Source organism: Euprymna scolopes, chromosome 2 (genome assembly GCF_053919585.1).
Source record: "Euprymna scolopes isolate OS-2025 chromosome 2, ASM5391958v1, whole genome shotgun sequence".
In the NCBI taxonomy this organism is placed as follows: Eukaryota; Metazoa; Mollusca; class Cephalopoda; order Sepiida; family Sepiolidae; genus Euprymna; species Euprymna scolopes.
In genome coordinates, this window is record NC_136483.1 from 161,965,146 (window position 1) to 161,980,894 (window position 15,749).

General features: G+C 34.8%; 1 protein-coding gene across 1 annotated transcript; it reads right to left on the reverse strand.

Annotated features, from left to right (window-relative positions):
* Positions 1-2,473: 2,473 nt before the first annotated feature.
* On the reverse strand, positions 2,474-14,348 carry LOC145298045 (uncharacterized). Its single transcript, XM_080144292.1, has 2 exons — positions 11,481-14,348; positions 2,474-3,255 (listed from the first exon to the last, which is right to left on the reverse strand). Exon 1 carries the CDS (start codon positions 14,344-14,346, stop codon positions 11,578-11,580), a length of 2,769 nt encoding a protein of 922 aa, XP_080000418.1. The 5' UTR covers positions 14,347-14,348; the 3' UTR covers positions 2,474-3,255; positions 11,481-11,577.
* Positions 14,349-15,749: the final 1,401 nt, after the last annotated feature.

The following is a 15,749-nucleotide window of genomic DNA, read 5'->3' on the forward strand; positions in this document are numbered from 1 at the left end:
TTCAGCTTTATATTATATATATATATATATATATATATATATATATATATATATATATATATATATATATATATATATAGTCTTGGAAGTTTTTAACCTTTAAAACTATACAAAAAAATTATCATTCGTTAGAAAACCATTTAGTCAGTGTCATTCAATCACCTGCAATCACTGCATAAACTTGCTCTCTCGAATTCACTGTAGTACCAGTAATAATTTATTTTTTAAGGGATCATCAGTTGTTTACCATGAAACACTGTTTCGGGGATATATATATATATATATATATATATATATATATATATATATATATATATATATATATATATATATATATATTTGCAAGTGTTGCCATATCATCTGCCAACATTCCACACTTTTATTTTTTTCTTTAACCAAATCCCACCAATCGCATTCCCTCCTGATTCATTTTCTTACCACTATGAAAAAATTGCAAAAATTGACATGAGACCTGTTTCTATCAAATCTTATCACTTACATGCCAAATTATCAGATTATCAAAAGAAGATTGTGACATAATTATTACTAACTGATTTACAAGTCCCTTTGATTAAATTTTAATCTCTAGAAAAAAGTGATGCTTTACTATAGTTTTATTTCTTGTAATAATATATTTCTAGCAGTTCTCTATATTTGGCTAGAAAAATATTTATTTTTCATTTACGGTCTGATCGGAACTAACATTACACTGATTATTCTGTTGAAGGACATTCTATTGTTTGCTTATCTATTTCAATTGCTGTGGAAGTTCCACGGCTTCTGCTAGTCATTATAATTTTCTCGGAGCATTTAACGGTTTGAGATCGGTCGCTTCCGGTTATTCCCGTCAGCGGCTGAACACAATCGAGAAACTTCGTGGAAACCGCGAGTCGATAAATGCAAAAGTACTAAAAGGGCTACTGTTTTTTTTTTGTTTTTTGTTTTTTTTTTGTTGTTTTTTTTTTCCAGAGCATGTTCATTAACAATAAAAAATACATAAAATAATATAAAGTCGATTTATAAGCATATAAGCGTAAGAAATGGTTCTTTAATATTTAATATCGTGGTACAAACGCAAGTAAGTGAAAAAATGTGTAAACATTTTAAACCATCTGATAATGTTTGGAAGAGAGGTTATCGATATTATCTAAATATCCATTATTACCGCGGTGGGTACGTTGAGATGAATATGGATTACGGAGAGAGAGAAAAGTACGTGCTTCCAGCTATGGTAAAATTCCAGAGTGGTTCAAAATCCGGATGTCCCAGCGGCCGTAGCTCCTGAGACCTTCGGTTACTTCCCTTTTATTAATATAATGTTTACAAGAAGTACGTTACACGGCTTTCACTTTAAAAAAAGAATTCACTAAAATTCAGGAAATCAACCAATTTTAATGAAATTTTCAGTATTTATTAATTAACAATCACAATTAGACTATCTCCCCACCAGCGGCCGAACCCAATAGCAGCAGCAGAACTCGCCGTCGACTCACTGGATTTACAGCAAACCAGTACCTCAAGTCAGCGCATATTTCCTGTAGCCACTGGCGACGACCTTGTAGCCGTATCAGTCCAAGCACCAGCTGGACTCCAACCCTCAGCCTAAGACCTCCTACTTCCATTCCGTTTCTTTTTGGAAAATAAACCTGGACGGATTTATATCCGTTCACGACGGTACCTACTGCGTTTGTCATCTCTTTTTGCCAGCGTCATTTTTCGTCTTTTTCTTGTCCGTGCCATCTTTTAGTAGTAGGGTCGATTGCCACCGACATTCGACCCCGCAACAAGGTAATTTGCCACTATGCATCGCAACTCCTTACACTGTTGGATCGGTTTTTAGAAAACCAAAATCCAAGAAGAAAAACCGGTGATATCGGCAGTTATGGTTTCCCCTTCATCTGCCCACTTTACATATAGCTGTGCGCCACATTTTCAGGCTAAGCCGGGACTTAAAATGACAACTCCCACCCTCACCAACAGTCAATTACTCTCAAACCTGAAAAAAATCTGAGAAACATCCAATTAAAAAGGTTCTCAATATTACCACCTATACACAATATAAAATTATCAGCAGCAGACAAAAAAGAAAAACCAAATGGCGACCACTGAAGACCGTTAAAAATTACATTGGATAATAAATTCCTTAATATCATAAAAACTACTTGTCGGCGATAATTTTGAATGTGATATTCCTCCAAAACAGATCCGAATACCCGTAAAAATCAATTTTTGAAAAATAGGTGTTGAATACATTGGCATTTTGACCGAAAATTCTTTGGAACAATAAATTCGTGTGGGAGTATGTTACAAGCAAGAAAAACATTAGATAGACCGAGATTCGAACCTTGTGAGCAAGGTTTGAAAATAGATTCAGAAAGGAATTCGCATTGTTCAGTTTCACATAAAATAATTTACATATATTGTTGTAAAAGGAATTTTTATTGTTCAATTCTTTTTATGAAAACTGTATTAAAATAAGGTCACCGAGAAGAACGAACAATAGCAAGTTAAAAACATATTGAAAAATAAGTTAGGTCGAAAAATAGGTTAGTAAGAATTCTTTGTCTGCAGAAATGGTTTGGACATGTGCGAACCACGCATGTTTATGCCACGTGAGTTTCCACGTGTGTGTGACACGTTTTGAAGTCATACATGACCTCATAGCAGAAAATGAATTCTCAATATAGTTTGCTAGTTTTAATGAGATTGACAGACGGGTAGACAGAGTTGGAGACGAAGATAGGAGACAGAATTGACATGAGGAGGGTCACTTTGGAAGCGAAGAGAAAACCTTTAAGCATGTAGTCGACTTTGAATTCTTGGATGTCATCGTCATTGCGACCGGTTGAATGGAATAAAAGAACATCTCATATTTTTATAACTGCCATCTCCGTGTAATCATTTTACCAAATCGAAGGTAATGTGAAATCATTGTTATTAATGAACTTTGTTCCCACTCATCTTTAATGAACTTTGTGTATAACTCATCTAAGTAATGTGTCTCCCTCTCCATCTAAGAAATGTTTCCCCCTCTCCATCTAAGTAATGAGTTGTCCCCTCTCCTTGTGATATAAGAACCGATCACCCTCCCTCAACTCTCCTACGAGATATGTTATAAGAAACCACAAACTGTAAAATGTTATAAATGTCACTTCTCTCTTCCATCTCCCCCTCATCAGCGCCGTTTACCCAATATGAAATCCTCTATGCAACAAGTATAGTGGGTGGAAGATAAGTCACCGGCCAAAGCCGAAACTGCAAAGAAAGAACAAAATAAAAACATACGAAATTACAATTAATAACAATTAATAATAATAATAATAATAATAATAATAATAATAATAACAATTAATAATAATAATAATAATAATAATAATAATAATAATAATAATAATAATAATAAAGTCGAAAGCTAAAAACGATAAAGTAGAAACTAAACTATTGGTGAGAATAGATTTCTAAATTGTGGGTTACAATTCAGGGTTGCCAGATTGGTCTTTTTCTAGGCCAAATGTCGCAAAATTGACCTTTTTGAAGCCTTAAAAAATTGTATTTGGCTTTTTTTTCTTTTTAATTGTACCTTTACATAAAATGTATACACGAAAAATCCCTCTCTCTAAATTGTGAAATAATTGGGGGGGGGGTAACACATGTTATCGCCAACGAGAAAGATATTTAACGATCTTCGTTTTCAGATGGAAAAGGAGAGTGAGAGAAAGGAAAAACAGAGAAGAGAAAAGAGAAGACGGAAAAAGAGTGAGAGAAGAGAAAAAGAAAGGAGAGCAAGAGAAGAGAAAAAGAAAAGGAGAGAAAAGAGAAGATGGAAAAGAGAGTGTGAGAAGAATAAAAGAAAGAAGAGAAAACATAAGGTGGAAAAGAAGAGTGAAAGGAGAGAAAAAAAACTATATCTATATGTATCTATTCATTTTTATATTAATATAATATTGGGGGAAAACACTGCTAATTGGGGACAGCTGACAAATAAGATGAAGATGAATGTGTTATATATTGGAGCTCTATTAAGTCATTTGGTACGAATTTTGATAGCGTGTCATTGGGCGCACTGCATGTCAGAACGACCTGGCAGTGAACGGAAATAAACTCAGTGCAACCAGCGAGTTAGGCAATAAAGGTCAAGGGCTATTTCCTTAAACAAAACAACGCGAGAAGCAGGATTGTGTCACGTGTTGAACAGAGTTTTCACCAGTTAACGGTAAGGAAGCAACCGGGCCACACGTATTCACAATGTAAGCACCAACCGTTCGCTCGTCGACCAAATTCTTAATTAGTGAGGAAATTAAGTACGAGGAATTTAATTTAGCGTATGATTTATAAGAACGAAATTCTTTTTATCTTTTCCCAGTACTTGTGCAGAATTTGAACCAGGCATAACTAAGAACCCGCTCGGCTTTGCTCGGAACATTACGTCATGCGTACGGGTTTGACTGTAATCTGATGTAAGATGCCGATCAGCTAATCAATGCGTTGAAAAGGAGCAGACGATCTTTGGGGGAAATATTAGAAGAAAAAAAAAATTGTTCATGAAAAGAAAAAAATAATTTAAAAAAAACAGTTTATTTTGAATTAGTTTAAAAAATAAAGAAAATATAGAAAAATACATTAAAAAACAAAAAAAGGTTGCTTTTTTAAAAACTTTTGTTAAAAAAAAAATATGAAAGACAAAAATTGGGTATCTTATTAGTTTTGTTCAATTTTTGTTTAAATGTTTTCTTCGGTATTTTCCTTGAGTAGCATTGTTCGGCTACGCTCGGTCAAAGCCGGCGGTTCCCGGTTGGCATTATGTTCCGAGCAGAGCAGAGCGGCTAGTTAGTTGTGTCTGGTTCAAATTCTGCACAAGTAACCTCTCCCTTTCTGTGAATGTATTTATTTCCTAATAAAACCTTTAAATTGCAACAAATCTCCTTGTGTTTCCATGTATGATTTTATTCGTCTTGAGCAATAAAACATCAGAAGCCACTAGGCGATGCAAGAAACGGACACATGGTAAAAGCGACGACCAAAGGATGAAAACTAGATACACATATGTACAAAGACTTTTATTTAATTGACTTGCGTCTTGATTGCTCACCGGCGAGACAAGTCGAGACAAACATTCCACTGCATTAACAACAAGGCAATGTCAGTCAACCTTCATCCTCTTTTAGATCAAGGTTTCCCAAAGTGGGCTCTACATATCTCTGGGGCTCCGTGAGTAAGGTTAAGGACTCCGAAAGCCCTTTTTTAAAAAAAGACCAAATGCTTTATATAAAAAAAATAAATGGCTTCAACAATATAATTATTGTTATTTTTTACTGGGAAGATAGATGATACCTAACTTGAAGCTTAAAGAGTTTCAGGATGGTTCATGAAAAAGTAAATAAACACACACATGCGCCCCAAAACACAAACACACACACACACATGCGCCCCAAAACACAAACACACACACACACACACACACACGACCGCGCGCAAAAACAAATGGATGCATACACAAACACGCACATGCACAAACACACTCACGCAGACACGGAAAGCACATGCACACAAAATAAACACAAACACGCACACACACACATGCACACATGCAGAAATGCACGGACGTACACATGCACAACTAAACTCACGCACACACGCATAAAGTCATGCACTCACACTCACACATACACACGCACACACACATTCACACAAATGCACATGCACTCACACATGCGCACCCTCACACAAACGCGCACACACTCTGAAAATAGTAAGGTGTTGCAGTTTAAAGGCTAGAAAATCACACATAAGGAGATTTTAAAGTACATAAAATGTCAATTTACAGTTATGATTTACGGTTAGAGTTAAACAGTATAGTTAACTGTGTAAAGAAAAGAAACAATGCTAACGTAATTTTTTATTGTTTTTTTTTTCAGGGTGAGTACTGGAAAAATTCAAAGCAATAAAAGTAAAGAAAAAAAACAGAAAAGTGGAGGATCCGTTATAAAACAAACTAAAATAAATAAAAAACAAAAAATAGCATCGTTCACTGTTTAGTACCGAGAATCAAAAAAAAAAAAATAATAATAATGCTAACCGTAAATATCAATTGTGTTTGTTGTTAAGGGTATTAGTTTCATGTTGACAATGTCCGTGTGGGTAACAGTAAGGGTATTAATACGTAAAATTAAGATTATGAACGGATAAGATTTTTTGTACTTGGTTTAATATTTATAAAACGATTGCTTCATATTGAAGGAGACGCCATGTTTGCGAAAGTCCGACGTGTTCGTTTTTTGAATAAGTTGTTTATTTCCGAATAATGGATCTGTCAGTTCTCAGCGAATGAAAACAGCCGGAAATTTCTAAGGGAGAAATTATTATTTTTTAATCGGTAACTTGAAAGATAATGGTATGTATAGAAGTTTATGAACCAGTTACAAAGGGTGTCGGGGGGGGATAGTTAAGAGGTGTGTATATAGCCCTGGCGATGAGTGGGGGCGGTAAGAGGACTAAAAAAAAATCTTTATTACATTTTCACCCCTAATACGGCACATTGCCACTTTGATGTACTATTAGGGACACAGGCTACAGGGGTACTAGGTGGGGAGTTGGACAGGAAGATGTCGGTTCACGCCACACCTGAACCTCCGCATGTCAGTACAGTTTGGGAAGCAGGAATCTGGCAGGGAGTTCCAAAGTCTAGCGGTTCTGGGGAAGAAACTACTGGAGTAGAAGGCTCTCTTACATCTAGGGATCTCTACTATGAAGGGGTGGGATTTTACTACTTGTCGGGTTTGTCGGGGGTATTTACATAGAGGGGGTACAAGTGGTTGCAACTCGTCAGAACATTCATCGTTAAAGTACTTGTAGAACAGGCAGAGGGATGCCACATTGCGTCGATGGGACAGAGGCTGAAGCTTGGGTGACAGCTCAGGGCCTACCAGGCTGGCGACCCTCCCCCGAAGCTTGTCTAGTAGTGAGAGACTAATAGCAGATGCACCGGCCCAAATATGACAACAATACTCCATACATGGGCGAATGGTGGCCCTATAGAGGTACAGGACACCCTCAGGCGTCAGTAGCTTTAATGTAAAATTTTATTATAACGACTAAATGTGTCTAAAATGGCGTTTTAAAGTTACATAAGTTAGTGGCTAATAATCTACACATAATAAATTTGTATGTGATATAAGCTGTTGCAAACCTACGGTATTTTAATCATCTATATATATAAAAGCGAAAATGTGTGTATGTATGTATATTCGCTTTTTGCGTATGTCTTCAAAATTCTTTTTTTCCGGCGGATTCTCAAGGCCGTCGCTCACTTTTTAAAATTTTTATATCACGTCTAAATGATAATATCTACGCCTTAACAGGGGGGGGGCTCTCTGTTTAATTTGCCCGACTTTGAAACGTTAAATATTCGACATTTTCGGATAGGCACGTATTGCTTTCGTTTTTCGGTATAAAAAAAGCGAAACTCGGTTCGAATCCCTGGCCCACGGCTAGAAAGCGATGTAACGTTTGGTCAATGTTGGCTTCGTCATATAAGACGGTTGCTTTCATTTCGAGACGAGACACTCCCCCTAATAAACAGGGAGCTGGTTTTCCCCAAAGTTATGTAAAAACAAACAAACCGGGTTATTGATCTCATTAAAAATTGTCCTGCAGAAAATGTTAACTTTACTATTTTCCAACGTCAAGGCTTCGTTTTTTTTTTTTAACAACAAATGATTTTTCTTTTCATTTACCCAAAAACACACACACCTACAAACACCCGGGCAACGCCGGGTACCCCCGCTAGTCTTCTATATATATGAAAGCGAAAATGTGTGTACGTATGTATGTATGTATGTATGTATGTATGTATGCATGTATGTATGTTCCCTTTTTTTGTATGTCTGTAAAAGGCTTTTTTCGCTGAACTGTTCGGTCGGCTCATTCCTTCTTAAAACTTTTTATATCACGTATAAATGATAATATATGTGAGTTACGAACGGGGGTCGTCTGTCTATTTAATTTTCCCGACTTTCACGCGCTATTTTTTTCTAGATTTTTAGAGCGTTCCGTGTATCTTTCGCTTTTCAGTATAAAACAAGCGAAAACTGGCTTGCAGCCGCGTCATGTTTCAAGTTCAAACATCACGCGACTTAAGGTTCTCGCACCTGTTAATTTCATTTTATAAACGTTAAATTAAGAGGTTTTCCATTCCTCTTCTCTCGTGGCTGAGATTGCTAGGTCCCAGGGGTTTTTTTTCCATTACGTTTCCATCTCCACGTCAAAGGCTCGAGGTTCAAGCCTACTTTCCTACTAAAACTTTTTTTTTTCTTTTACACCTCCAAACACCCAGCAAACGTTTTTTTTTTTTTTAACAGGGTTGTTTTGATCACACACCCCACAACACACACCTACAAACACCCGGGCCACGCCGGGTACCCCCGCTAGTTTTATTATATAGTAGATAACTAATGATTATAGAGAATGTAAATATATAAAAATAATACTAATAACATAGAAAAGAGGGTGATAAGTAATAGAATGGATTCAATCAAACACTATATAAATTAATTAATTAAGTAATTAAACAAATTAAAGTTAAATTAATTAAGTACTCAAACACTATATAAATTAATTAATTAAGTAATTAAACAAATTAAAGTTAAATTAATTAAATAATCAAACACTATATAAATTAATTAATTAAGTAACTAAACAAATTAAAGTTAAATTAATTAAGTACTCAAACACTATATAAATTAATTAATTAAGTAATTAAACAAATTAAAGTTAAATTAATTAAATAATCAAACACTATATAAATTAATTAATTAAGTAATTAAACAAATTAAAGTTAAATTAATTAAATAATCAAACACTATATAAATTAATTAATTAAGTAATTAAACAAATTAAAGTTAAATTAATTAAATAATCAAACACTATATAAATTAATTAATTAAGTAATTAAACAAATTAAAGTTAAATTAATTAAGTACTCAAACACTATATAAATTAATTAATTAAGTAATTAAACAAATTAAAGTTAAATTAATTAAATAATCAAACACTATATAAATTAATTAATTAAGTAATTAAACAAATTAAAGTTAAATTAATTAAGTACTCAAACACTATATAAATTAATTAATTAAGTAATTAAACAAATTAAAGTTAAATTAATTAAATAATCAAACACTATATAAATTAATTAATTAAGTAATTAAACAAATTAAAGTTAAATTAATTAAATAATCAAACACTATATAAATTAATTAATTAAGTAATTAAACAAATTAAAGTTAAATTAATTAAATAATCAAACACTATATAAATTAATTAATTAAGTAATTAAACAAATTAAAGTTAAATTAATTAAATAATCAAACACTATATAAATTAATTAATTAAGTAATTAAACAAATTAAAGTTAAATTAATTAAGTACTCAAACACTATATAAATTAATTAATTAAGTAATTAAACAAATTAAAGTTAAATTAATTAAGTACTCAAACACTATATAAATTAATTAATTAATTAAGCACATTAACTTGTGGAAGAAGGGGCGGGTAGCACAGTTAAGAAATACATTTTTAAATGACATTAATTGGTTAGCCTAATTTATCTGAAGGAGAAAACTGGATCTAGCATCAAAAATATTTTTGTTCATGTGTTTGCAGAGTGGTGGTCTTTGATCTACACTGATGGGAGCATGATTTAATATACTGTTTTGTTTTTAAATCCGCAAAATAGTGTTTCATGGTAAACAACTGATGATCCCTTTACAAAAATCTTAACGTGAATCCCGTGTGACCAAACGCACCGTTCCGAGATTTAAAAAAACTACCGTAAAAACAACAAACGGACTTATACTTTCTTATTATCTGCTGCAACAACAACATGGCAAAAAAAAAAAAAAAAGAAAGACAGACATACTGAAGATGAGGCTTTGCTTCGAAATATATTTATGAACTTCAATATAAATTTCGGTGCTAGTGCACTTACTGATCCGCGCTATTGTTTAAATCGTATTTACAAGTTTAATTAAAGTTTTATGGTATGTTTTTTTTTATTCAGTTGTAAGGTTAAAGTATAGAATAGGTAGGTACAAAACACCCTACCCATGTTAAGAATGGCCTTTTAAATAATAACGTTATTATTTACGTCCGGATCACTCTCTGCACTAGTACCTAAATTTCAAACAAAATAAATGTCTATTTATTTTGTAATAATGCATTGTTTTGGCTTCAAACGTATCTAATACGTATTTATTTTATTCAAACTCAACCAGCGCTTCTAAGGAACAAAAATCTTCACACACACACACACACACACACACACACACACACACACACACACACACACACACACACACACACACACACACAAATATATATATTATTACAACCTCTGTTTTTTGTTTTTCTTTTTTCTTTTTCTTAAATCATTACAAATTGTTTCCATCGACAGGACAATAATATCCTGCTGATTTGGACTTGAATTATCTGAAGAGATCGGCAGGATAATATTATTGTCCTGTCGATTGAAACAATTTGTAATGATTTAAGCAAAAAAAAAAAAAAAAAATCCGAGGTTGAAATAATAAAACCATATTTAGCCCTACTTAGGTTTTAAGCACTTTTTTTTTTTTTTACAGTTTTTTTTTTTTTTTTTTTTAACCAAATATACCTCTTAATATATATATATATATATATATATATATATATATATATATATATATATATTAGTACTATGACAATTATCCGAATTGGGAATCAGAAAAATCGGAATTTTGGGGGAATCGGAATTGGAAAACTTTGTGCCTATTTTCCGACGCCCAAAACGATTCCTTTAATTATATTCTTTAATTTGATTTTATTTTTGAAAAATCTCTCATTGGTGGTAGTAATGATCAACTAATAAATATTTATTGATTTCAAATTCCAATAAGACTAAAACCTATACATAACTCCAAGTAAAAACTCACAAGTGAGTTTGAAAAATGTATCCGCATTTAACACGTATTTTTACGGTAACCGAAAGAAAATACCCATTTCATTGTTAAGTATTTAGAGATTTATAAAGAATTGGAATCGGAAGCAGTAATTGTATCGGAATCGGGAATTTAGTACGGACTCAGTAACTGTATCGGAATCGGGAAAAATATTGGAATCGTCCCATGACTAATATATATATACACATATATATATATATATATATATATATATATATATATATATATATATATACGTATGTATATACATATATACATATATATATATATATGTATATATACATATACATATGTATATATACATATATATACATATATATATATACATACATATATATACATACATATATATACATGTGTGTGTGTGTGTGTGTGTGTGTGTGTGTGTGTGTGTGTGTGTGTGTGTGTGTGTGTGAACAAGATTTATTTTGTATGTTACATGTTTATTTTATTGTTTAAATATTCCAATCGTTACACAAACTCACTTTTTTACCGGTTCAAAGATTTGAGCCAAGATTATTGGGTGACCAAACGAGCCATATTTGTTCACGTATGTAATAAACGTCCACTTAGCTGATGTTTCTATTGTTCAGTAGTGGTCATCTTCATTGTCAAACGTTGTCCGCACTGACTCGGTATGAAGGATTTATACTCCTCTTGAAAATTGCAATGTTCGCATACCCTTTCCAAAAATTCATCGTCGCTCACACCTCTTATTTTTAAACCGAAATGGTCGAGTTTGATTCGTTCTAAGAGGAAGGCGACCGACAGAAGAGCTCTCACAACAATCACAAGCGGTTGAACAATAATAATAGACAGGAATAAAGTGAGAAAAAACGAAAGTAGCCAGTCTAAACTTGCCTGGAGTCCGTATTTTAGACCGTAGAGTATGGTAAAGTAAGTACATATCAAGCAGTATACTGTGTTAATAATCCATGTTATATAAATAAACCACCACGGTAGGAAACCAGACGGAGGTGTGTTGGATACAAACCAATCTAGATATTTCTTGATACTCGCACCTGCCTTTTTTAGACCGATCCTTGCTATCTGCTGCCTGTTGTGACGATATTTTTGTTTTGACGTACTTTTCAAATTCTCATATGTGTCATCAATTTCTGTAATATTGTCGGTAAATCGGGGTCGAATCCAGGAGAACAATTTTGTGAGGATAAACCCGATAGGAATGATAACCAAAGACGTCTCAATGCTGATCACCAATGCTTTCACAGATACGCCGGTTAGGCTCTGATCCCCGGGATCATCCGTTGGGATTCCATAAAACAGAATATTCCCAAGCATGATAGATAGAATCAGGTTAAAAGTGCACATAAGACGCTGTGTATGCGTGAATCTATTGGTTGGCGTTTTTAACAAAGCACCCAGCCACTCGTGCGAATTACGGAAACATCTGACAATTTTTGAGCGGAAGTAATACGACCGCTTCGATCGTAATTGTTCCAGGGTTAGCGGCACGAGAAGTACATAACGCGATTTCAATCCCTTTTCTAGTGAAATCCAGTCAGTACAGAGAAGTACCCAGATATTTTTGGTCTGGAAGTCTTGTACTATCACGTGGTCAAGCTTCCAGTCCGGACTTGTGCCGGAATTATCATGCCAAAGAGACACACTCTGCAGCTCACCGATGCTCTTTTCGGTAGTCAATAAGAACCAGCTTTCGTCGCCCGCTCGGAAACAAGCTTTATACATGTCTCTTAGATAGTACACAGTGCTGTTGCCCTCTGAGCCAAACAGGATAAGAAACACCCTAGCAGTCGTACCAGCTCGCGGCAACCATCTTGTGCGTACTCCTATGAAATAAATGTGTTTGGTTAGATCGTCGGCTAAAGCGGTAATAGTGGAAAGGAACGTGTTCACCTGGTCCTTCCGGTAGCACCAATAGAAGAGAAAGGCGTAAATCGTCCAGATGTAGATCATCGTTGCGAAGATGATGGGATTTTCAAATAATTGATCGAGATGAAGATCCTCGATCGGGCTGAACAAATTTTGTGGCACAAAAAGATTCGCAGTCATTATTGAAAGATGGTTACATTTGCAACTGACGTTATTAACGTCGTCGGAAGCTTCAAATATTGGTATACAATTACTGGTCGACCACAGACTCTGTTGAAGATCCCATTGGAAACAGGATTTCGCTAACATGCTGATCTGTATATCTACGAGAATAATATTGCTCCGTATAGTGCTTACGTATGGCAAAACATTTTCTTTTGTATATTTTTGAAGTGGCACTACTATGATATAATACGTCTCATTTCTTTCATTTTTGCTTGGTATGATGACTGAATAGTTCTGGTTATTGTTGGTAAGGACTTTGCTGTCTACGTTTCTTTTGAAGCTATTTGTTATCAGTTGGTTGTATGTCGGTCTCTGTTCATGCTGCACAATGATGTCCAGTTCAAATGGCCCCCCGATTACATTTATAAACACTTGCCGCAAACTGGTAGCCGGACTTGTGACTTCAATTAATGGAATCGAAAAATACTTGTCGAACTTTGGAATGAGGTAAGTTCTTTGTAAATGAGAAACGAACCTCAATGTTTGAGTTACCCATTCAATATGAAACCTTGTTTTCGGTTCGGAATATTTAACAGCCACTGATTTTACCCCCATTTTATTTAATTTTTCGTCAAATATGTTCACCGATAGAATGGGGAAATTCATTTTCTCAGACGAGTCGAAAATTGCAAAAGGGTTTTTTAGTGTATATAATGAAGATATCGCCAACGGATTTACATTGTGCGATGCAAAATGAACGCATGAAAAAGTGGCAGTAATTAATTTAGACTGCGACAACAACGGCGTTTTCATTGGATTTTTACAAATTTCATTCGAGTTTGATGTTTTTAAACTGAATAGTATGTCTTTTACTTTAAGTGTTTCGTATCCAGATGAAAAATTATTGACCTTAAAAAGTCCCTGGTCAATTATTGTTGCGGTTGTCATAAGCGCAGTAGCTGTATCGGCGAATGAAGACTTGATAGTGTTGTTAGCTTTGCTCGCTAGGGCTACACCCTCTTCTGAGATAATGTTCAATAGAGACCCGATACCTTTGATGATATTTTCAGCGAAACCTTTTGCGCTAAGTGGCGAGGACCTATTCGCCAGTTTCACGGCCAGCTTATTGTAGAGGACGCTAGCCGATGTATAGGCGGACAGTGTCGTCTCGTTACGCGTATGAATCAAATTATTAACCAATTTTACCAGTTTGTCATACTGTGTCTCATTGACTGGTTTCAAATTCACCATTAATTCAAGCATCTTCTGACGCCTCCGAGCATTTCTATCAAGTCTAAAACCTAGTTCAGACGCAGAAAATATATTGGTCATCGTAATATTATTTTTGCTAAATTCGTTTATAGCTTGAACCAATGAAGACGTTACTTGAAAATTTATTCTCCGGTCTCTGTTCAGGAAAGAGCTGATTTCAGCGTCTAGAGATTTAGCTTCGAAAAATGGCAGCGCAGTTATAACGAACAGAGCTTTCGTCTCAAAACACGCAGCACCTGACTCCTGAATGAACACGTATAAACTTACTTCTGTCTTGATCGACTGGCTTGATTTGGGTAACTGGAAATCAATGTTCAGTTCTCGCGTCAACGGCTACTTAGCAAGGACGTATTTGGTTGTCTTTGGTACCGGTTGATTGAAATAGAGGCTATAGTAGAATTGCCCCTTCCGGGTAAACTCGGATAGGTCAGAGCAGTCAACAGAAAACCACGTCGCAGCTGACATGCCGACGTCGGGTTGGATTTTGCAACGATCATTTAAAGCATACGGCATAAACTGTATAGGAACATCGAAGCGATACTCGTTCATACTACTTGAATATCGAGCTTTCTCGAGTCGTAATGCAAAGTTGTATTTCAGAAGAGCGGGAGACTCTTTACGGATAAACTCAGGAGGTATAGTTATGAACCACGTGGTTTGATACGCTGAAATCCTAATGTTGCACGGAGGGTAATACCTTGCTTCACAGTAATACTGTGTATGCGAAGTCTTGTAAGGGAGCATGCAGTCAACTGCTCTGAATTTGTTCACCAATATCTTTTTTCCTTTGTCCGGACAGCTGTATGTGACGGTCAGACTGGTTCCCGTTGGCTTATATGATGAACAGTATTTAATACAATTTATGGTTATATTGACGTAGCTGTCTCTCACCGGGCTGACGGTAAAATATCGTAACGATCTATCGACACAGTCCGTGTGAATAAAACTGGGCTTCCATGAACTCCTAGGCATTTTACCAGTCATTATTTCCCTGTATTCTTTCTCTATACAGTTTATACCTACGTTAAACATGGTACGTACCGCGACGACTTCTTGTGTTAGGAGTTTAGAGAATGCAGCATATCCGAAACCAGCGTAGTAGACAACGAAAACCAAGAACAGTACTTTTCCGCAGTTATAAAGACGAAACATGATCCAGTAGAATGCTGAACGGACAAGAAATATTTCCACTTAAAATTTATGCCGGAACTAGAAGTTAATAATGGTGATGATAATGATGATGATGTAAGTCTCGTTTTAACGTCAATGTTGATCGCGTGTATCCTGACGTCATAGACGCTACCATACGTCGTAAAAGAATTGTGTTAAAAACAAAAGAACACACAATCAGAGCTAAAATAAATACTATCACCCTTTCATCGGTTGGAATCAAATACCCGTACATGTGAAGAGAGAGAGAGAGAGAGAGAGAGAGAGAGAGAGAGAGAGAGAGAGAGAGACAG